Source organism: Cucurbita pepo, chromosome LG17 (assembly GCF_002806865.2).
Source record: "Cucurbita pepo subsp. pepo cultivar mu-cu-16 chromosome LG17, ASM280686v2, whole genome shotgun sequence".
NCBI lineage: Eukaryota > Viridiplantae > Streptophyta > Magnoliopsida > Cucurbitales > Cucurbitaceae > Cucurbita > Cucurbita pepo.
The window spans coordinates 6,671,668-6,694,318 of record NC_036654.1 but is presented as its reverse complement, the minus strand read 5'-3'; the positions used below and the strand labels follow the sequence as shown (position 1 = coordinate 6,694,318).

The window sequence follows — 22,651 nt, the reverse complement described above, 5'->3', positions numbered from 1 at the left end:
ACGTAATAACATTGACCAGAAGATTAGAGACACGTAAATTTATAATATTAAACCGAAATAAGAGTCGGGTTTAAAAAAAAAAGAGAGGAAAAAGGCAATGTTCTTTAAAAGAAGAAGCATGTGTTAAAGGTTGATTTGTTGGAAAGAATTAAAGTAAAAAGTGTTATTTGGATAATGTTAATAATGATGATTACTTACAATGAACTCATCCAAACTTCAAAAAAAAAAAAAAATAGTTATAAATCACCTCATAATTATTGTTTTTTTTTTATAATTATTTCTTAAAATAATATATATGTCTATAAAATATAATTTATAAATTCATTGAATTCGTTCGACTACTTTATGTAATAAATTAAAAAAACGGTTTTGATAAATCGGAAAAATTTAAAACCAAGAATAAGGATTTTTGACGAACGAGATCAAGAATTATTAATTATTTTATTATTTCGACACACGAACAAGAAAAATAAGATGAATAATCCCTTCTAGAATCCTTTATTCGTTTATTTATCTTATTTTTAAGATTTTACTCGTTCCCGCCGTGTATTATTTTAAAATAATATGAAATATTGATAAAATCTTGTGGGATTTGATGGAATAAAATAAATAATGTTATTATTATTAGTAAAAGAAGAAGAATGAAAAGAAAAGGAACACAAATCTCAAGGGATTTTCAGCTTTGTTATTTAAAAAAAAAAAGATTAAAAAAAAAAAAAAAAAAACNATTCTCAGTGTTCCTCAGCTTTTGTAGTGTTCTTAATAGATCTTGTCTCTCTTTCTCTCTCATTTTTTCTCTCACTAGATCCCATCTTGTTCCCTCTTACCACCTTAAACAAAATTTTCCATCAGCTTTTGGAATTTCTTTTTAAACTTTGTGTTTTGGAACAAATTCTTTCTCGGTTCGTTAAAACTCGAAAAGATTTGAAAATTAGAATGAAAGAACCGTTGAGTATTATTGGGAGAGAGTCTTACATTAGCTAATTTCGGGAATGGTCATGAGTTTATAAGTAAGGAATACATCTTCAGGTCTTTTAGGAAGCTGAAAGTAAAGTTACGAGAGCTTATGCTCAAAGTGGACAGTATCATATTATTGTGGAGCGTTGAAGCTGAAAGTAAAGTTACGAGAGCTTATGCTCAAAGTGGACAGTATCATATTATTGTGGAGCGTGAACATGATATGATAGAGTCGGCTTTTTAGAATATTTTAAGAAAAGTGGAGGCAAAAAATGGAAGTGGGGATAGGGTTGGTTGCCATTTTATGAAGCAAAGAAACAAAGGGAAGGGAATGGCCTGCAAAAGCTCTGATGAAGAAGAAGAAGAAGAAGAAGAAGAAGTTCAGTTCCCAAAATTCAAACTATCTATTCATCAAATCACCATTTTGTTTGACCCACCTTTGTCCTTTGCCCTTCTTTTCTCCTTTTCTTTTGGATTTGTTCCAATTTTAATTACTATACCACTGTATAGACGTGCACGTCGAGTAATTTAACGTGTAAGAGTTCAGACCCGCTTTCTTCAAAGTTTTAAAATGTACCCGTAAAGAGAGGTTTCAACATTTTACAAGGAATGTTTCGTCCCTTAAATGTATATGTAAGGGGAGGTTTCCACGCACTTGAATGATTCGTTCTCTTCTCCATCCGATGTGAGATCTCACATAACGAGACGTTGTCGCCTGTAAAACAACTTTGATGGTTAGATGGCTACTCATGAACATGGCTTACTTAACCAACTAGTAGTTAGATTTTTTATCTCCTAAATGAGGGGTAATAAGAAAAATAAGTGCTTTTACATTTTTATTGAGAATAGAGAAATTAAAATTAAATATTTAAAAATATAAAAAAAATAGGAAGGGAATAAAATTCAAAAGGTAAAAATAAATTTTAAGAATTAATTGAGTTAATTATTAGGCAATAATAAAGTGATGTACTTGTAGTGCTGCCACACAAACAATAAATAACAATTGAAAATACCATTTTGTCCAAACCAAACACAAACAATAAATAACAATGGAAAATACCATTTTGTCCAAACCAAACACATTGGGTCAAACAAAGTACCTTTAGAAGTAGGGGCTTTTATATCAACATTTAACTAACTGAATTTACTGTTTTACCCCATCCCCCATCCTGGATCAACAAGGTAATTTAAATCTTACTTTCCTTTTAAAGTGATCTTTTTAAAGTGATTCTCTGTCGTTTTAGAGTTCTTGGATAGTTTAGATCTGGACGTCTTATTTTTCAATGAGATGGGTCAAACTGAATTCCTAGAGATAAAATCATCTTGGTTCGAGAGTTTTAGCAAATTTACAATTTAGCCCTTTGGTTTCCTAGGAGTGTTAGGTATGATATAGGGCAAAGATACATGATAGGACCCACATATGAGAGGAAAAGAAAAGAAACGGTATGAGAAAAAGATAGAATTAGAGGGTTGCATATCCAATAAATAGCAATAGTCTTTTATGGTTAAGGGAGGTGAGGAAACAGAGCAAACAGAGCAGAGGAGAGCAGAACAGAGCAGAACAGAGCAGTGCAGAGTACTAAGACTCTGTCACTGAACTGTGCTTACAGCTCCAAATGTGTATTAAATTTGGCAATAATGGAGATTGGTTAGGTTTGGATATGCTGAAATTCAAAGCAGCAGGCACATTTTTTGGGGAATGCATGATCATAACGTATGAATTCACTCACTACTGCAAGTTTTGTTCAGTAAAAAGAGACAAAAAGAAGGCCCATTTTAACACTGCAGAAGAGACGCACAGAAGACACTGCAATATCAATATGTATATCTATATGGAAATGAGCTGATGCTGGCTTTGGTGCTCAGCTCATTCTGACACTGTTAACGCACGCTACAAAATTACACCAATCACACTCATCATCAATGCTATTCCCTCTCTCTCTCTCTCTCTCTCATGCAACAACAACAACAGCAAAAAGATCCCCACATCTTTTGAATTCAAAACCAAAACCCCATTTGATTTTTCTCTCAACTTTAAAGCTGTGGAGATCTGATGCAAATAAAGTGGTGTATAACTAAGAACAACCTGTATAAGCAAAACCATGTAGATAGCAGAAATAAGCAGTGTGGTGGTGGTGGGTAATTAAGTTTAACCATGTCAAGAGGTTATCAGCATTCAGTATATCAGTGGATTTAACTTGTGAAGCAAGGGATGTCAGAAGCTGAGTAAAGAGAGAGAGAGAGAGAGAAGAAAATGAGGAGCTGTGGGGACAGACAACCAATAATGAGTCAAAACACAAAAGGGGTCTGGTTTTGGGGATAAATGACCTCACTCTAAGCGTAAACACTGCCAAGAAATCAATGGGGTTTTGTTTGTATGTCTTTGTTTGCCAGCTTAAGCATGGAGTAAAAGAGTACTAAAGGAGGGAGGTGCTTGATTTGGTTCAGTGATTCAGTCCAATCCACTCGTCATTTCATTTACAATGATTTTCTTTTCTTTGTTTTCTTGGGATGGTGACTATGGCAAGGCAACCTTAAGATTCCAAAGTTGTATGTCACACTCCCTTTTCTTGTTTTTTTGCCCTCTGAAAGTGTTTTTTAGATTTTCGAGAAAGGAATGAACCTGACTATGACTAAACAATTCTTCTTCTACTACGTACCATATTTTTATTAATACGTGGCTGAATCTGAATATCCTCTTCATTTTTCAATGCTTTTAGTTTGAATAGCTTGATATAATCTCAAGGGACTTCCACATCAATGTGGTCCAAAAGTCTCTCAAGCAGGGAACTCAATAACGGAAGATTATCAGGTGATGATTTGTTAAATTCAGGGAAGTTTTGGATGGTTATCTTTGAACCCATTGAACTAAGTTAAAGCCAAACCCCAGATAACTAAACACATAAACACTAGACAATGCATGATGAGCATTATGCTAATCAATTACACTACATGGAGGATATCAATGAGATTCATTGGTCCCGTTATCGAGGTGTTGATAGCTCGCCCATTCCCCCGGGTCTCTAAATGTATCACTTGTCAAGGTCGTTGAGCCTTTACTTAACCAATATCTGGACTGATCACTTAGAGGTTTCTTTATTTGTGGGGATTGTGTTGCAAGGGAGTTGGGTTGGGTCATCTGATCCTAAGCTCACAGGGACACATGTCTTCGTTTGCTGAAAGCGAAGTCTAAAACTAAATATGGGCATTCGTTCCTATTGCATGGATATAGTTGTTTGTGGAGTAGTTATGTCCAAATGTCCTTGCTCATATTCGTTTTCTTTCTTTAACATTTCCTCTAGTTTTTGAAGAACTAACAGGTGGACATATGCTCCAACACTTTCCTGGAAGTTGGCCCAGTTTCTGCAGCGATGACCTGATGTTAGCCATAAAGTTGGCAAACATTGGGTCGTTCGTGAAAAGTTGAGAGATGTTACCACATATGGTACCCAACAAAACAAGGAGGTCTAGATTAACATATACTGGTGGAGTGTTGGCTGAAGAAGCCCCAATCCTCAAGCTAGTGATGGAAAATGACTTATGCAAAGTAATGATAAAGAGTTGAAGCTCGGATGTGTATTAGAATGACCAAGTCCAGGTCCAATAGACTCTCTACAAGTGAAAGGCTGAGCAAGATGAACACCATTAAGGTGAGCGTTAAGGCAATATGCACTCTAGATCCACGTTTAACATAGAGACCTAAGTTGGACAAGGTCACTAATAAAGGCTCTCCATAGTGAACTCTATGAAACAGGTTTAAGGGGAGAGTCGTATAGAGTTGAGGAGAATACTGCAAGATTTGTCTTTGAATCTGAACAAGTAGGGGAAGCGAGAAGTTTTTCAGATGATGATAAGCCCTATACAGTGAAGAATCCTAACAGGCCAAAGAGAAAAAATCTCTATTATGTAGGATATTACAGCATCTAAAGTAAAATTTCAACAGAACAATAATCTTAACTATTACATGTTATTCAATCAAAATTAAAAAAGTTCTTCAAACTGCCCCTAAATCCCACATCACAATTTGACAAAAGCTACGATTTTAAAACAATCATGTGCACAATACAGAACATGGGAAGCTCTCAACCATGAGAATCTAAAAGCAGGTAATGCTCATTTTTTTCACAAAACTGCATGACAATTTCAAGTGCCCATCCTAGAATCTCGGTGTAAGTAGCTGCACACGTAATAGTAGATGACTGAAAAAACTGCAAATCAGTACCTTGTCACAGTCTTCTTAATCACCATGGAGAAGCAATAGTCAAACAATGCTCATAGATTTGATTCTAACATTGCGGCTGATGGAGGAATACTCATTTCTCTCGACTCTGAGCTTTCCCGCTTGATCATCTTGTCGAGGGGCAGCAAAGAGAGCCTCCAAAGTTCAAATACTGCATGATGCCACCAAAGTAGTGTTTATCATTTTTGTATCAAGGAATAAATTAGTAGTACAGTACAGTAAATGTCGAAACATAATCACCACATGCAGAAACTGAAAGACAACAATAGCACAATAAGCAATACTTTTACTGTAATTAACTCTACTCTGATTAGAATACGTAATTAACAAGTAGGATTATAAGAACCTCTGAAGTTCACAAAACATAAATCAAAATATAGAAACCGAGTTAGTTCTAGTGAGTTTTTTTCAAATAGAACTTGGTTAAAAAATTGACTTCACGATCGAACCGATCAGTTATTTCCTTATAAATAAATATAAAACTGTGGTCAAACGTCATCACCGCAATGAGCAGGTAGATCACAGAGAAAATGAAAATGGGAAAAAGGGGAAGAGAATTGGAGATGCAAACCATAGTCCATACAATCTTCTTTCTTACACCAGTAACATTCATCAATGACTTTGATGATCGGTTCCTTGCAATGCTACTTGTTCTCCAGCAACTCCAAAGTCAGAATCTTGCCCTACCACCTCCACATTTGATGTCTTCAGAGCTTTTTTATTAATGCAATCAGCTTCTTGGAGATAGATACATCAATATAGCTGAGAAAATCAATCCAATCATGTGGTGGAGTTGAATGACATCAACAAGAGATTGTTGAGTGCATGTCCATCAGTATTGGACTAAAAAACTTGAGGACCGACGATGCATGGGCATTTGACTGGATACACATTTTTAAGCAAATCAATACAAACCAACCCATTTCTTAAAAGCCAAGGCTGACTCTCTTTTCCTCAGTTGGGCTTCTGTTTGGATCTTGGAAGCCTTGCCCTTGTATAGTGTTTTATGGTACTTCAAGAACAGGGTTCTATATTTGTACTTGTCAATGAACATATTATCTTTCTCCATCATCTCTACAACTTCATTTGCTCGAGCAAAAAATCCACCCCTCACAAATGTATAGAGAACAGAATCAAGGAGTTCTTGATCAAACTTCAAGAATGAAGCTGATGCAATACTTTTCATCTCCCCCCACAATTCTGTTACTTCTATATATTTTCCACCAATGGCAGCATATCCAGTTACCATAGAATGGAAGGTCTGAGCATTTGGACAATGTCCAAGGCTTCTCATTCTCTTCAGAGCCTTCTCAGCATCTTGCATTAGCCTCTTCTTACAGAAGAAATGTATAACGTTGTTCCAATCATGAAGTCCATAATCCACTCTTTGCCCATCTTTTATTTCCTGTAAAAGTTTTGCCATCAATCCAGCTTCACCATTCTCCGCACTACTCTCAACTAATCTTTTAAATTCTTTATGCCCAGATCTTGGTATTTTAGCTTCTTTCATCTCCTGAAACAGTCTGAGTGCCCCCTTGTTGTCATTCTGAAGTACTCTAGAATTGATCAGTGCATCATAACAGCTTGAGTCAAGCTGTATGCCAGCCTTGCGAGCGTCTCGCAAAAGACATGCAACCTCACCAGTTCGATTAGTTTTGCAATAAGCCTTTAAGAGAGAACCATATACCGATGAACTAGTTCTAGCACCAGCTAGATGCATCTCATCAAGAAGGTCGTGTGCTTGGTCCAACCACCCAAGTGAAATGCACGCATTAATGACATGAACTAACACTGAATCATCATTAGACACTGGTGCTTCTTCCTTCTCTGCCTTGATAAGAAACTGAGCTAAATCCTTGATCTTACCAGCTTCCAGAAAAGCCCTAACTAATTTCACAAGAATAGCTTCAGTTGGCTGGAGAATACCACGTTCCGTTGTAACTAATTCAACTTGCCACTGCAGCTTCATAAGCAGGGTGCTAAGAATTTCCTTAGCTTCAATATCAAGTTTCAGAAAATTTCGGTCCAAAACAAATTCTTCATAAGAAATGGACTTCCTATTTGATATCTTATCTTTCAATCCATCATTTTGGCAGATAAAAGTTCTCTCAGAACCTTGTCCAGAAGACGGTCTTACGTGATTTTCAGCAATTCCACATGCTAAGGTGGCTGTAGCAACCGAATTTTTGGCTGTCTTTGCTTTCCTCAGCATGTCCAAAACCATGTTAGAGGCAGATTCAAGATCTCCAAATTTCAGATGACATGTTAGTAAGCAACTATAGAACTGCCGAAATTGAACATCACTTAGGTTATGGGCTTCATCTATGTGTCTCTGTAATTTCCTTAATTCTTCTCTCCGCCCATTTCTCTCATGTATATGAACCATTACCATCAATAAGTTGGTATCTACTTTGACACCAATTCTAGGCATCATATCAAGGAGTTCTTCTGCCTTTCTAGTTGTCCCAAACAAGACACAACCCGCCAGAGCAATGTTAAAGGCAGTAGAACTAGGCTTCATAGCGATCAAAGGGGCATTACATTTTTTACGTGGATCCACCCTGCCATCTTGAAACAAGTAACCTATTTCAAGAACCAATTCTGCAGCAAGGTAAGCCCCAGGACCAGTCTGAGACATGTGAGCCAATATTGCAGACCAAACAGCAACAGAGAAAAATTGTTCTATTTTTATCAACTTTCTTAGGATAGTGGATGCTGGAATTGGTAGCCCCGATTTCGCAAGACTAAAAGACAAATAGATTAGAGTGTCCTTCTCTAACAAGTTCTGTTTCCCTTCTGTAAATGCCTGTTCTACCAAATCATAGGCCTTCTCAAGCCATTGAATATCAAGACTTTCTGCAAAACCTGTTAATATGTTATTAACAACAGATTTTCTAGGAAACCCTTCCATCTGCATATGCTGTTGGTACAACTTCCACGTATCGTTCAATCTATGCTCTTCAATAGCAGTTTGTATGTCCATACTTAGTTTTGCAGGATCTCGAGCCTGAACCAAAATTCTTTCAGACATTGTAGATAGCAACTTGATGTCAAAGATGCATCTACTCCTAAGACCTAGCACAATGGGTTCTACATTTGAGCTTGATGGTGATGAAACAAATGCTCTCAAAGACTGGCAATTTGAATTGAGTGAGCATTCACAGACCCCAAAGATTTTGTGAATAGAGCCATGAAATAGGAGGTACAAAGCAGAAGGCGAATACACAGCAGCCCTGCAACTCGACTTCACGATCAGATGCGACATCTTACAGTTCCAACCACGGAGCCAATACATCATCCAAAGTTCAAATGTACCAACATTGGTTAGACTTTGCAACAGATAGGTTTACCGACATTTGCATCAATTCTTCCCATCTGCGGCGTGCAAGAGCAAGACTAAGTACATCAATGCTTGGAAGTAAAAGTCCAGAACAAGAACAGACCATTTTATTATAATTTGCAAATGAGTATGATAACTACAAATTAAGCACTTTTTGTTCCTATTTTGTCATAATAACATTACTATCAAAATACACTTCGTATCAAGTTTTCTTCAATCTCAAAGCAGCGGTTCAATAGTTTAAACTCTTAAAAGTTAATACAAGTTTCATTTTCATAAGAAAAATGGAAATTCTTGTCAGATAGCAGGAAGAAAAATAGACTGCGATTACGAGAGAAGTAAGAAAAATAGTTTAAACTCTTTTTCTTTTTCACATAAGTGAGTTCAAACTTCAAACAAATACAAAACTAAACTAAGCCGAATCATAACACCGTGTAAAAACCCGAAAATTTTGTATTGCAAGTGTAAAGCCAAAACCCGAAAAGCAGTGACTGAGTCTCGCGATTCATCGCTCCACTAACAAACCAAAATTCATATGCATCAACCAGAATGTTACACAAATTAAGAGATACATAAAAAGAAGGCCTAATATTCTGAAATATAATCATGAACCTATGTAAATAACGCGTCAATGAGGTCCAAAATCAAAGCAGATGAAGGCGGATTCCAGCATCGACCATTCTAAGAGAGGCGGTCGACATGAAAGAAAATTGGAGAGGGCGCTAAAACCATACTTACAGGGGGAAAAATAGGAAGCTAAGCAAAATAATGGCTGCTTGTTCTACTTCGACAAGCCTTTGACGAGCTCCCGATTGAGCCTCTGTTGCAGCCTGCAGCCTACAGCCGTACTGTTATTAAGCTTTTGAAGCTTCGCCTGTTGAAGCCTTGAAGAAGACAACCCTATTCTTACTTGGGTAAAATTTCATTACATTTTTATAAAAATTTCACATTTTTCTCCAATTTTAAGATGGTTATTCCATTTTTTCTCCCAATTTTTTATTTTGTCAATTCAAAAAAAAAAAAAAAAAAAAAAGTGTGAGATCACTAATTTCGATGGAAGGTAAGATACTAATTGAGTTATTTCTTTGAATCGAGATACTAATTGAGTTATTTCTTTGAATCGAGAGTATACTAATTGAGTTATTTCTTTGAATCGAGAGTATACTAATTGAGTTATTTCTTTGAATCGAGAGTATACTAATTGAGTTAAACATTAAACTTGAGAAAAAAAAGAATGGATGGATGAAATTATAACCCTCTAACCCTACTTTCGTTCTCGCTCCCGCTCCGATCACAGACACGTCCACATTTGCTAGAAGATGAATTTTGAGCAATAAAGAGGAACCATCATTGAAGCCTTCCAAAAAAAAAAAAACACAAAAAAACAAACCACCCTGGCAAAAAGTTTCATATAAGTTTCATCTAGTCGCATATGATGTAGAGTCACGAACGAGGTTCGGAGACGTTCGTGTATGTTACTATAGTCACGTCTCCATCCCTCTCTTCTTTCTAATCAAAATAATAGATATCAAAGCCAAAATTGAGATTCTGTAATTCCAGTCCAATTCAGTACAAGCTGTTCCTAACATGCTTCTTCACTCATACAGATGAACAAATTCAAGACGGACACATACACTAACCAAAATTTCCTTCCATTACGACTAGGAATCTAAAAGCACCAAAACTCTATGGAAAAGTAACTTGAATGTTAAATTATCACAAAACCTTGAATATACTTACACTCTAGCGCGCATGAGGCTTGATTTCCATGGCAACCACGAATCTTGTTGTTGTAATTGTGATTCTTCTTTATCTGTTAGGGAATTGATCACTTCTTGAAATCCACTTTAAAATCATAGTCATCATCTTCCATGGCATCCGAAGACACTGAAGATTTACTATTATTGTTGGCTTTTTTCCTTTGCTTCTTCTCCGCTCTCCTCAGTTTTGGATTTAGAATACCTTCTGCTGCATACAGCTTCTCATTTTGTCTGCTAGTTGCATCTTGTCCCTTGGCTTTGTCCTCCTCGTTGTTGTTGTCTTCTTCCTGCTCCATGGACTCGTCCTCACTATTCTCCTGGACTTCGTCGTCTTGCATAGATGGTTCGTCATTCGCGTTCTGCATTGCAAAATAGTAATATATTTAGTCCTAAACCCCACATGTAAATAATAACATAGGTTACAAGAAGACTGAACTTTGCACAGGTTGAGAATCTCTAAAAGCTTAGATATGAAATAAATCATACAACAGAGACTTAAGTTAGAAGCTCAACCCTAAACTGGTTGCAGAGAACTGGCAAGTTTCGCGCATGTGTGACTGAACTATAAGACAGATTTAGAGGAGAGAGAGGAAAACAGGCATACCTCTTGCTCTTCTTGCATGCTACTCTCATCAAAATTCAGTGGACAACTTGGGGGAACTTCAACAGGATTGAAATCGTCCACGGATTTCAGGCTTCCAATGAATGAAGATTCACCACTATAAACTTCGTCAACATTGAACTCTTTCCCGAGTTCTGTGACGATCCTTGCCTCGGAAGGATCTACCTGACCCCTAACTGGAGGCATCGTGTAATATGGAATTTTACCTATGACATCGAGCAAGTGAGCAAGCATTTAAAACCAGATTCTGGATAACTTTTTATGTTTCAAATGGAAAAAATGAACATTTTCTGTCATAGCAAAAGGAACACTTCTTCTCCTTGGTTTGATCTGTTGAGTTCATTTTGCATTGGTGACTTTCATTAAATAATGTTAACAGGAGTCGTTGGGAGAAGGTCCAACTTATTTAGCACTTTTCATACATCAGTGAAAGTTTAGAATGTGTTTCTTAAATAATAAAACACAATTAAAGAAAAACAGAAAATACCTTCGTTCCAGTCATGCAGAACAATTCTAGCAGCAGCTCCAATATCCACAATACCCCCCTTCTTAAGTTTTCCCCGAATCACAGCTACCTTCTGCAGAAAATCATCAACCGTATCGAAGCTTGAAAGCTTATACAGAGTTACCAGGGTTTTGGAAGGGCAAAGCTTCAAGATCTCCTTAACTATGTTATCCAAAAGTAGTAAATAAGCTTTAGAACACCAAAACTCAAGGACCACAAAAAGAAGATACAATATTGCCAATTCAATTTACCAGGAGCAACGGGATCTTCCAACTTCTCTATTCTTTTGCAATTCCGCAGAGCTATAGATGGCTCATTTTCTTTGGCTCTGAGCATTACAACACCTGGGCAATCCAACAATTTGACATTTTTGTCTAGATGGACCTCTTGCATCGATCTTGTTAATCCTGGCGTAGCACCAACGCCAACAACATGGGATCGCTTCAAACTATTAATAAGACTACTCTTGCCAACATTAGGCAAGCCGATGATACCCACAGTAATTGTTTTTTTAATCTGCCAAATGGAAATACACAGTTGACCGCATCAATTCCCCAAAATTGGAAAGGAAAATTCCAGAAATTGATCAGAGACAACTTAATAGAATAATAAACACATGCTTGAAAACTAATCACGTGGAGCAAAAGAGTATACGACAATCCCGTGCACATATATCGATAAATAATCATCAAAATCAGTGGGGTGATTAAACAAATCAGGCGAATACACAAAAAGCAGCACTACAGAAAACAAAAAAGAATCATCAATTCTTGAATAAAGTGTAAAAAAATTCTATAGACATTCCAGAAACCTTAGAAGTACCTCATAACTTCTTGAATAATTCTTCAACAGTTTAATGAGAGTTTCAGCTCCAAGGCAATCACTTCTCTGCAATAAATTGCTTGTTTTCGTTTTGGATGCCTTTGCAGATTTCCAACCTAAGTTGGACCTTTGTTCTTGCGTGCTACACTTGAAGGCAACAGCAGGCAATTCTTCTCTCAGATAATTAAGCCATTTCTCAACAGCCTCTCGAGGGACAAGATCTGTTACAAAAAATATATAATCACATAAAAAAGCTGTGATTGCTACAGATCTCCTTGGGTCTCACATGACTAATCCATCCACAACACAGGATTTTTTTATGGAGATGAAGTAAAGATTGCATCATTAAGAAATAAGAGCTTCTATTCTTTCCTAATATATTTCCTTTCATTACCTATTGTTTCCTAAAATGTCCATTCATTATCCATTCTTTCCTAATTGAACTTTTATAAGCAGATTTCATACTTTAAAATGCTTTGAAATGAGCATGAAATTATTGAAATGGATCTTAAAATATAACTAAATTGTAAAATGTCTCAAACTTGTCCATAGCCTAACTCTTTAGGAAATAATGAACAAAGATAACCATGATGTATGGCATCTATTTTCTATGCTTATGTTCATTTTCATTAATGAACAGCATTTTGGTACACGGGGAAGGAATTTACCAATTTTATTCAGAAGTAGTACAAGATGCTTATCAGGACCCGCCTTCATCACCATCTTTTCCATGTCAATACAACGGGTGCCAAGGGGATCTCGTGCATCCAAAACTTCTAAAATAACATCTGAGGCCTCAATAACTTTGACCAATTCCTTGTAGAAAGCCCTGTCTGAGTGATCTGCACATTTTATATTTATAGTCAGAAACCCAACGCAAAATGTGAAGATCACAATTTGTTTATTCTACTTTTTATCCAAAACTTCACATAGAAAACAACCTACCACCACGATTCCGTGGCCCTACAGAGTTATCTACATCCTTTACTCCTCCTAATCTTTGTTCTGCTGAAGCCATATTATCATCTTCTAGCAGCCCTAGCTTCCTCTTTTGAGCCTGGACAATATTAAACAGTTATACTACAAGTAAATTGCTACAACAACGGATTTAATACGAATGGAGTAACAGTCACGCATTCACAAGCACATAAATATATACATAAAATTCTAAAACCATCTACGATAAAAGGTATTAAATTGTATTACCCTCTCCTTCCGAGCTGCTTTCTTTTGTTCCATCTCATCAAGCGCACGGGCACGACGAGCTTCAAGAGCCTTGAGCTCTTCTTCCTTGAAGGGCCAATCATTGGGAATACCTGGGTCCTTCTCAATCTTGCTCTTGCCCTTGACGATTAGCTTCTTGGCTTCCTTCGCCTTCTTCTTGTGATGCTCCTTCACCTTTCTAATGATCTTGTACTTCTTCTTTAGGGTAACCCTCTTGCTTTTGCTCTCTACAAGAAAGAAAACATTTTAAAAAAGAAACCATACAAGCACGCCCCAGATGCTGCAGAAAAAAAAAAAGCATTTATTGGCTTCCAAAATTATAAATAGCACCCACTTACTTTTACTCCTCTTAACCATCTTTAAGTTTCAGAAGACGAGGTTTTTGTGCAAATGGATTTCACTGTCAACACAAGAGAATAACTCAGCAAAATCTCTACTATCAGTATATATGAAACACACGTGAGAACTTCATTTATGTATTCTTTACTTTAAATTTCTGAAATCAAGCAGTTCAATTTTACATTAAGAAACAAAAACAATCCACATTCATAGAACACAGTTATTGGTTCATTACCATTCAATTGAACGATTGCTCCTAATGAATAAGGTTGAAGTTGTTAAGTCAATCAATCAAGCTATAAATTAAAAGAAAATTGGATGACTAAATCATGTCCAAATCAGAACAGCCGGACACAAACAGCTTTCCAATTTGCCGCAGAGCTGTTTTTCTTCGGCTATTACTGTTATTGTTGAAAATCATTTGAAAGAAAAAAAAACGAACAACACCTCTGTTTTATCATTAGACAAGTTCAAATTTCTGTTTTTCAAACGAGAAAAAAGACATAGATGGATATTGCAAGAATACCAGTACCAGCAAGGGAGCAGAGATAATACAACGACAACGGTGGTGGAAGTGGCACGAACGGAAAAGGACAACAACGGGAGAAGCAATGAAGAAACGGAGGAGAAAACGGCGGCGACACTGAGCTGCTGAAACGAAGGTGGAGACGGCGGGAAGAAGAAGGGTGGAGCACTTATGAAAGAGTTAGGTTTTCGTCGCTCTTTTATTCATTTTTATTTTTATTTTACAAACTGGGCTCGGTTCCGTTACAAAGAAGCGGGCTGATTTATTGGGCTGGAGTGAATAAATATAATTTTATTTTCTCTTAACATTTTCTAATTTATATTAATTTCCAATAATATGCTTTAATTTAATTATATTGAAAACTCACCGCTAACCAACGTGAGATCTCACAATCCACTCTCTTTGAGAGTCCAGCATTCCCGCTAGCATGTTATCCCGTGTTTGATTCTGATACAATTTGTAACAGTTTAAGCTCACCACTAACATATATTGTCTGTTACGTATCGTCATCATCCTCACAGTTTTAAAACAGGTCTATTATGGAGAGATTTTCACACTCTTATAAGAATACTCTGCTCTCACAACATAACACGTACTATGTAATAAATTACCTTATGTGGGTTGGATTGAGTTCAAATAAATAAAAAATTTATAGATTAGTTCGTGAATTTAATTTTAATTAATTCTTAAATATTATTTTCAATTATATATTCTGAAGCAACTCTTAATTTTTTAAAATATATATTAAAATTAGTTATAATTCATAGATATTTTATATATATTCTAATTTTATTTTTGTCAGAAATTTTAAAAATTAGAAAATTACGAACCGATCAAATGGGGCCAATAATTTGTTTTTGTTTGACGAAAAAGATTAATATAAATAATTTATTGAATTTTGTTATGCTCTAATAATTCACATTATTTTTTGTAACTATATATATATATATATATATATATATATAAAAGCGAGTCAGGACAAGGCTTCACGTGATATAAGCATGAGAATAAACTGTCACACTACACGACAAACCCCACCATTAAAAGAAAATAAAAACATAAATATATTAAAGAAACAAATTATTATTTCAAGAAAAAAAAATATTAGGTTTATTTTGATCCTCCGTGACGCCCGATGGAAGAGATTGCATGATTAAACTGAAACTATATTTGAATAAGAGCGATCTTGAGAATAAAAATAATTGAAAGATAACTCGCCTCAGTCCTACATTAGGTGATTTCCTATAAATTTTCTTGAAAGCAATCCGAGACAAGTAGATAATATAGTCATGTCATCGGAGATACACGAGAATAGATGAGTTGTAACAGTCCGATATTGTTCTTTTGGGTTTTCCGTTTCGAGTTTCTTCTTAAGGAAGAAGTTTTCATACTCTTATAAAAGATGTTTTGTTCCCCTCTCTCCAACCGACGTGGGATCTCACAATCCGCCCCCTTCAGAGCTCAACATCCTTGTTCGCACTCGTTCCCCTCTCCAATCGATGTGGGACCTCACATGAGTCATCAAGTATCGAATCTAAATTCCAAATTCGCATTCGCATCTAGGGCATGAGGCGTTACAGTCCAATATTTTCAAAAATATTAAAGATTGATCTCTCACGAAGTAGGTTGAACGTATTTTTACACCAACACACAAATCTATACGTCAAATATTAACCAAATGTTGATAAAAACAATCACTTTTCAATAATTCGAACCCTAAGGGCTCGAGAATGAAATGAAATTTAAACGTTTTAAGGTACGAGAAGGTATAAATAGATGAAGTAGGTTGGAAAGTAAAAAGAAGTAGGATAAGAAGATAAGGTTTGTTTGTTTTATTTTTTTATTATTTGAATGAGTCATTACATTTCCACTAATTATATCAAACTAATGACAACTTTTGGAGTGAAAAAAGGAGTGATTTTTGGAGGTTTTGTAGGATTGTGTTATTAAGTTGAGTTCAACCCATCATCCATGTCTTCTTCTTCTTCATCATCATCTTCATCTGTTTTTCCTCTGTAAATGCCTCGGATTGGCCTTCATCAGCGGTGGTTTGTTGTTCTTGTTCTTGTTCTTGTTCTTGTTCTTGTTCCACGGAACTGCCATGGAAGCAACTGAAGTTTAGCACTCATTTTCGAAGGCTTCTTCTCATTTAGATCCGTTTTTCCATTGGGTTTCTAATACCCTTTTGTTTATTGAATCCGAATCCAAATCCAAATCCAAATCCAAATCCAGAAACTGGTTTCTCAAGATGTTGAGGAACAGATCTAGAGCTTTAATGGCGGATCAAGCTTCACCAGTTTCAAATTCTCTGTTTGGTTCTCCAAGACTCAAAGCTTTTACACCAACAACAACACAATCAATTGATCACTCTGTGATTAGTCCCACTTCTGTTCTTGATTCCAAACCATTTTTCTCTCTGCAAAATCCCTTCTCTTATGATCCCAACACAAAACCCAATTCCCCCAAGAAACCAATTTTCCCAGGAAACAAACACAAAATCTCTGGCACAAACCCAATTGGGCTTGCTTTAATTGAGGAGAAACACGATTCCACGCTCTGTAAAAGTGTAATTTTCAGAGCTAAACTTCGTGTCAAAATCCCTCCTCCTCTGCTGCCGGATTCCGCCGTAGACGACGGCGGTGGAGATTTGTTTCCTTCTGGGATTGGTGATGGGGGAATGATGACGGTGAAGGAGATGGAGGTTTGTGAAGAGTATACTTGTGTGAGAACTCATGGACCTGATGCTAAAATTACTCATATTTTTGATAACTTCGTGGTGAAAAGGTCTGTTGATTCTGGACCTGAGAGAATTTCCATGGCGGATTTGAAGAACAAGAACAAGAACAACAAGAACAAGAAGAACAAGAAGAATGATTTTCTTAGCTTCTGCTACACCTGCAACAAAAATCTTGAGCTCACAAAGGACATCTATATTTACAGGTGCGCCCATTTTTCTGGTTTGTTCTTGGTCTGGAAGAGTATTAATTTTGGTCCATTGTTGTGTTCATTGCAGAGGTGAGAAAGCTTTCTGCAGCCATGAATGTCGCTACCAAGAAATGCTTTTGGATGAAGAACAACAACAACAACAACAATCATCTTGATTCTTCCATCATCGTCTTCAACCTCTGGTTTTCTGGTTCTTCTTCCAATAAATTTTCACATAAAATTCATGGGTTTTTTTTTGTTTTTTTTTTTGGGTTTCTCTCATGAAGATATAGATAAGAGAGAGAAGTGTTTGTAGAGAGATAAATTATAAAATATGTTCAATATGTTTACTGAAATGATTGCTGCTTTGGCTTTTACTAAGTCTTAGGCCTTTATTGTTATTATTATTTTATTTCAACGTAACGTGACAAAAAAAAAAAAAAAAAATTCTAATTCAAAGCATTTTACCCACATAAACTAGCTTTGGTAGATCGAGATAATCAAGATGAATCTAGATGATTCAATGAGTAAAATAAGATAGAATGAATGTATTCGATCAAACTCGCTCAATAGACTAACAAAGTAGATGAGAAAGCTCATTCTATTACAGTGCAATTCGTATGATAGGAAGGAGGGAGGTTAGTACAAGTTACTCGAAATAATGGGTCGACTAGGGGTTTAGATCAATCATCACAGACTAACGGGTTATTCTTTTGACCAGTGAATGGATGACACGTGTCTAAAATTGACATTTTAAGGACAGAGATAGTTCGTTTAGAATAAGATAAGATGAACATGCTTGACTTGACTCGTCTAATAAGACACAACAAGATCAAATCTCTACGAATTATTTCGTTTCATTCACGTAATATCTAAGTTTACAGGCCTAAATCAGAGCGGGGATGAACTAAAGATTGAACAAAGCTGAGAATATTTACCATCAGCTACAAATCCCACTTCCCAAAAACACATATCAACCATGATTCTTCACTATATTTACAGTCATTCATACACACTAACCCCGCATCAAAAAGAATGTGTCCTACGAACAAGTGAGCTTGATACTCACTCAAACATCACTCATATCATTCAGAGTCAATATCAAGGTGAAGAATTTGTTTAAGTGTTCTTGTTGCATCATCAACACCATGAAATAGCTCTCTAGAAGAAGAAGGGCGATGGTTATGGCCCCGCGTTGGGGATGGTGGTGCAGATTTCACAATTGGTTGAGTTCTTCTGATTGCTTGAGCGGTTGAACCGGTGGGCAATTGGAGTGACAAAATTATATTTCTTCGAATTGAGAAATTGGGCATTGGCAATGAACTTGCAGGGGGTGAATTTGAGTAAGTTGGTCCAGCCCAAAGCTCAGGGTAGGATGAACTCTTATTATAACAGCAATGTTCATCAAAATCATCACAAATTTCAGGATTAATCGGAATTGGATCACTTCTTGGAGTTGGTGAAATCGGTTTAGGGTTACAATCAGTCGAAGGGGGTTGAATCTTTGGGGAAGAAGGACGACAAACAGGAATCGAAGAAATCTCCAATGGAACAGGGCGAAATCCTGTCCCCGATTGATTACTCAATCGATTTTGATTTTCCTCTCTGTCTTCTTTAATCGTGAAATCCCCAAATCGACTCATACCTAGATTCTTGAACAGAGTGAAGAACTCATATCTGTACTGTTCTACAATCATCAAGGTTTTCATGGCAGAATAAAACTCCTAATTCATTTAAAGATTCACAACTCATAACCTCACTAAACACGAACATCAAAATCAACGACGAAATCGCGAAATCCTCAGCCTAATGAACCAATAACAACAAGAAAGAAACAAATCGCTGCTTAAGAACACAGAAAACGGACGAGATTGAACACGAACTGACCTGGAAGTTGAAGAAATACAAATCCTCAGCGAACGATCATATATGAGATAGTGAATATGAAATTTTCATCGATGAAGTGATCTTTCTTTGAGCCATTGAACTGAAAGTTGAGTGAATCGAGGGGTTTGTTCTTCATCCTTTTCGTCTTCCCGGGGGCTTTAAGAAACGGTAGCCGGCCTTGACTCTTTATGGAGTTTACGGTATTTGTCCCTGTTTTGACTGAATTGACTCATTGACGTGGCAGGATTTGAGGGATATTTTTGTCTTTTCACCCTGGATTCAGTTAGAAACTTTAAATTTAAATTGGAAGTTTGTTTATAATATTAATTTTTAGGAGTTAATTTATAAAAGTAATTGATTATGTGCAAGAAATTATAAATTTAATTCATTAACTTTTAAAAAAAATTTAAAAACAAAAGTATTTTATATATTTATAAATTTAAAAATATATTTAATATTTTATAAATTTATTATATTAAAAAAAATGACAATATAAAGTCTAGCGTGAACATATTATACACAAAATTAAAAGTTAAATAAATATATTAATAAGGTACTGTTGTTACGTCTCTCTTGACTATATTCGTCCCTCTCGATTCTCTTTGACTCTCAAACTCTCTCTATCTCTGTCCCTTAGGTCACTGTCCGTCCCTTACATTCTCTCGTGCTTTCTTCATCTCTAATTTCTTGCACTCTCTTCGTACATCTCCGTCTCGTAATCTCTCTAGATTCCAGACTCTCCGTCCCAAATTAGAGACAGAACCGAATCCAATCCAACCCAGCCCAAGTCACGTCTCTCTTGACTATCTTCGTCCCTCTCGATTCTCTTTGACTCTCAAACTCTCTCTATCTCTGTCCCTTAGAGACCACTGTTCGTCTCTCACATTCTCTCGTACTTTCTCCATCTCTAATTTCTTGCACTTTCTTCGTATATCTCCGCTTCTCTGAACTCTAAAGTCTCGTCATCTCTCTAGATTCCGGACTCTCCATCCCAAATTAGAGACAGAACCATATAATATCGAACACTACAACTATTTAACACGACTTTGAGCTAAGATCTAAGATGTTGAATGCATACAAAATTCATGTGTTTCAATTAATTGATATATAGCTTCCTTCCAAACTTCTTGGCTTTGTTGTTATTACTCACTTCCTAGCTAATCAAATTTTAATTATTTTATTTTATTAGATTAATAATTCTTTTTTATGAAACCAATAAATAATTTATATTTATTATCTATACCAACGGGACGCATTTTTTTATTTTTAGAAATAATTCAAAATAATTTATATTTTTTATTATATAGATTTGAACAAAAATATGATGAGATTTTGTTCTTTTATAATTTCAAATATTTTTAAAATAATATATATAATAAAACAATTTTGAGATAAGATTTGGTCCCATTTTTTTGTTTTCGTTTGTCTTTTATTTATTTAATAATAGTTTTTGTCTTTCATTAATTTTCAATTATACCAAAAATAGAAGGGTATGAATGTAATTTTCTTAAAGTTTAAAGGTAGTTTTGAAACACGGTTAAAAGTTCAAAATATTTTTAAAACAAAATATTAACAGTTTCTATCTCACAGTATAGACAAATATTTTTTTAACCTAAGGGTATTATTGAAATTTTTAAAAATTTAAAGATAATTTTTAGATAAATTAATAAGTTCGGGTATTTTTATTAATTTAGCCTTTTAATTTTATACCGTTAATATGTTTAGATTTCTTAAGCTGACTCAAGATAGCTCAATAATAACACGTGAGAGCATCAATATTTTAATAATATATATATATATATATATATATATATATATATATATATATATATATNGAAAATATACTACCGCGGTACGTTATAAAATTAATGGGGAGGAAGGACAATAATAGGAGAGATATGTTGTGACGTCGACTTATCAAAAATCAGAACTTTTTGCTTGTACTTAACTATACCTTCTTTTTACGGGTATCATTGTTGTTTCTTGTCATTTTATATCACCCGACTCTGATATTTTGAGGTTCACGTTGATCTGATAAAATTTTGTGTTCCATTTATTTTTTCAATAGAGTACAGTGTCGGTATTGAAAATAGTAGGTATAAATGAGTGTCCTTTTCACTTGTCTTCTTTCACTTATACGACTGTCTGTTGTTTACTTTGTTCGTCGCCTTGATATAACCGATTACAATCGACCTAATAATTATCTGACTAACAAAAAGTTGTTTATATCTTAGTTGGTACATGTTCGAGTTAAACAATTCTCGAGAAACCCTTTTCTAGATTACTTAACAAAGAGACATATGTTTGGGTTGAGCCATGTGCCATGATCGACCAAGCTTGAACAATCCCCTTGTTTAAATAGACGGGAAGACGAAAAAAAAACTTATCCTCGTTACCAAATTTGGGTTTGCTCCAATGTTCCTCTGCGACATAATCATATTACTTACTTGTCGTTAATTACTTCTAACAGTGAAAACTATCTCCATAGATCAACACGTGTCATTTGAGCATGCTTTTTTTCTTACTCATATTCTCTATTGTCTGATTCTTTCTGGAATGTGAGATCGTTTTAGATCGCACCCGAGCCGCCCCACTCCCAACCTTTACTGAAATCTGAGTCCATTTAACACAGGATTATTTTAAGCCAGTACATTTAATTTTGAAATTGTTACGAACAAAAATATATCATAGAAATTCATCGTTTATTTACGTAACTAACCTTTTTTTTTTTTCATATATTTAAGATATTCTATATAATAATAGAGACTATAATAATAATAATGAGGATTAAAGCTACAAATTTTACTTCTTTTTATGAACATAATTAAAAAAAAAATAGCAATAATTAGAAAAACGACAAATTAAATAATGAAAAAAAGTTGCTTTTGCTTGTCCATTTCATCTTGCTCTTGCCACTTAGTGGTCCTTTCATCTCCAAATTATTGTATTATTTTAGACCTATTTAAAAAAAAAAAGTTATTTAGACTAAACTCGAGTAACCCGAGCTGGTAGCATACGTATGCTATTGTAGTTAGCCACGAAGGTCTTGAACCTATCAGGTAGTGTAAGCAACCAAACAACCATAAGGGTCGGTAGCTCGACCATATGTAAACCAACAAGGACATGGTTGATACAATCTATGTAGAGGTAGGATCCCAATTGGATGATAAAAGTCCCACCTTGGTTAATTTAGAGAATGATCATGGGTTTATAATCAAGGACTATTATCTCCCTCTAGAAGCCGAAAGTAAAGCCATGAGAGCTTATGTTCAAAGTGAACAATATCATACCATAGTGGAGAATCATGTTCTTAAAAGGAGTAAGAATTAATGATTTAAAAATTAAAAAAATTAAAAAGGAAAAACAAAGCTCCAACCATCAGTCTATGCATGTGCGCGTTGCTTCCATTCTAGAGATTGGAGAGAACTAGGTTGTCTTTTGCTTTATCCCACTCGCACATTGGCGCGTGCTGAACAAACCCTCGTAGTGAGCGTGCCTCTTGAG

The 22,651-nt window shown here is 35.5% G+C and overlaps 4 protein-coding genes across 7 annotated transcripts; 1 reads left to right on the top strand and 3 right to left on the bottom strand.

The window, feature by feature from the left end:
* Positions 1–4,826: 4,826 nt before the first annotated feature.
* LOC111779291 (pentatricopeptide repeat-containing protein At1g03100, mitochondrial) lies at positions 4,827–9,446 on the bottom strand. Of its 3 annotated transcripts, none has more exons than XM_023659410.1 (3): positions 9,276–9,446; positions 5,769–8,572; positions 4,827–5,348 (listed from the first exon to the last, which is right to left on the bottom strand). In XM_023659410.1, exon 2 carries the CDS (start codon positions 8,493–8,495, stop codon positions 6,102–6,104), a length of 2,394 nt encoding a protein of 797 aa, XP_023515178.1. In that variant the 5' UTR covers positions 8,496–8,572; positions 9,276–9,446; the 3' UTR covers positions 4,827–5,348; positions 5,769–6,101. The 3 variants fall into 3 exon arrangements, with proteins under 3 accessions (XP_023515178.1, XP_023515179.1, XP_023515180.1); XM_023659411.1 differs by having other exon boundaries at positions 5,781–8,572; XM_023659412.1 differs by lacking the exon at positions 9,276–9,446 and adding an exon at positions 9,150–9,268.
* A 613-nt stretch (positions 9,447–10,059) lies between these two features.
* Positions 10,060–14,523, bottom strand: LOC111778845 (guanine nucleotide-binding protein-like NSN1). Of its 2 annotated transcripts, none has more exons than XM_023658826.1 (10): positions 14,342–14,523; positions 13,809–13,870; positions 13,453–13,697; positions 13,192–13,303; positions 12,915–13,088; positions 12,247–12,467; positions 11,676–11,940; positions 11,407–11,586; positions 10,902–11,125; positions 10,060–10,656 (listed from the first exon to the last, which is right to left on the bottom strand). In XM_023658826.1, exons 2-10 carry the CDS (start codon positions 13,825–13,827, stop codon positions 10,366–10,368), a joined length of 1,731 nt encoding a protein of 576 aa, XP_023514594.1. In that variant the 5' UTR covers positions 13,828–13,870; positions 14,342–14,523; the 3' UTR covers positions 10,060–10,365. The 2 variants fall into 2 exon arrangements, with proteins under 2 accessions (XP_023514594.1, XP_023514596.1); XM_023658828.1 differs by having other exon boundaries at positions 14,365–14,523.
* A 1,661-nt stretch (positions 14,524–16,184) lies between these two features.
* On the top strand, positions 16,185–17,641 carry LOC111778242 (protein MARD1). The gene is made up of 2 exons (XM_023657948.1): positions 16,185–17,275; positions 17,349–17,641. The coding sequence occupies exons 1-2, from the start codon at positions 16,584–16,586 to the stop codon at positions 17,434–17,436; spliced, it is 780 nt and encodes a 259-aa protein (XP_023513716.1). The 5' UTR covers positions 16,185–16,583; the 3' UTR covers positions 17,437–17,641.
* A 704-nt stretch (positions 17,642–18,345) lies between these two features.
* On the bottom strand, positions 18,346–18,969 carry LOC111778815. The gene has a single exon (XM_023658791.1). The coding sequence runs from the start codon at positions 18,967–18,969 to the stop codon at positions 18,346–18,348; it is 624 nt and encodes a 207-aa protein (XP_023514559.1).
* Between the last annotated feature and the right edge of the window lie 3,682 nt (positions 18,970–22,651).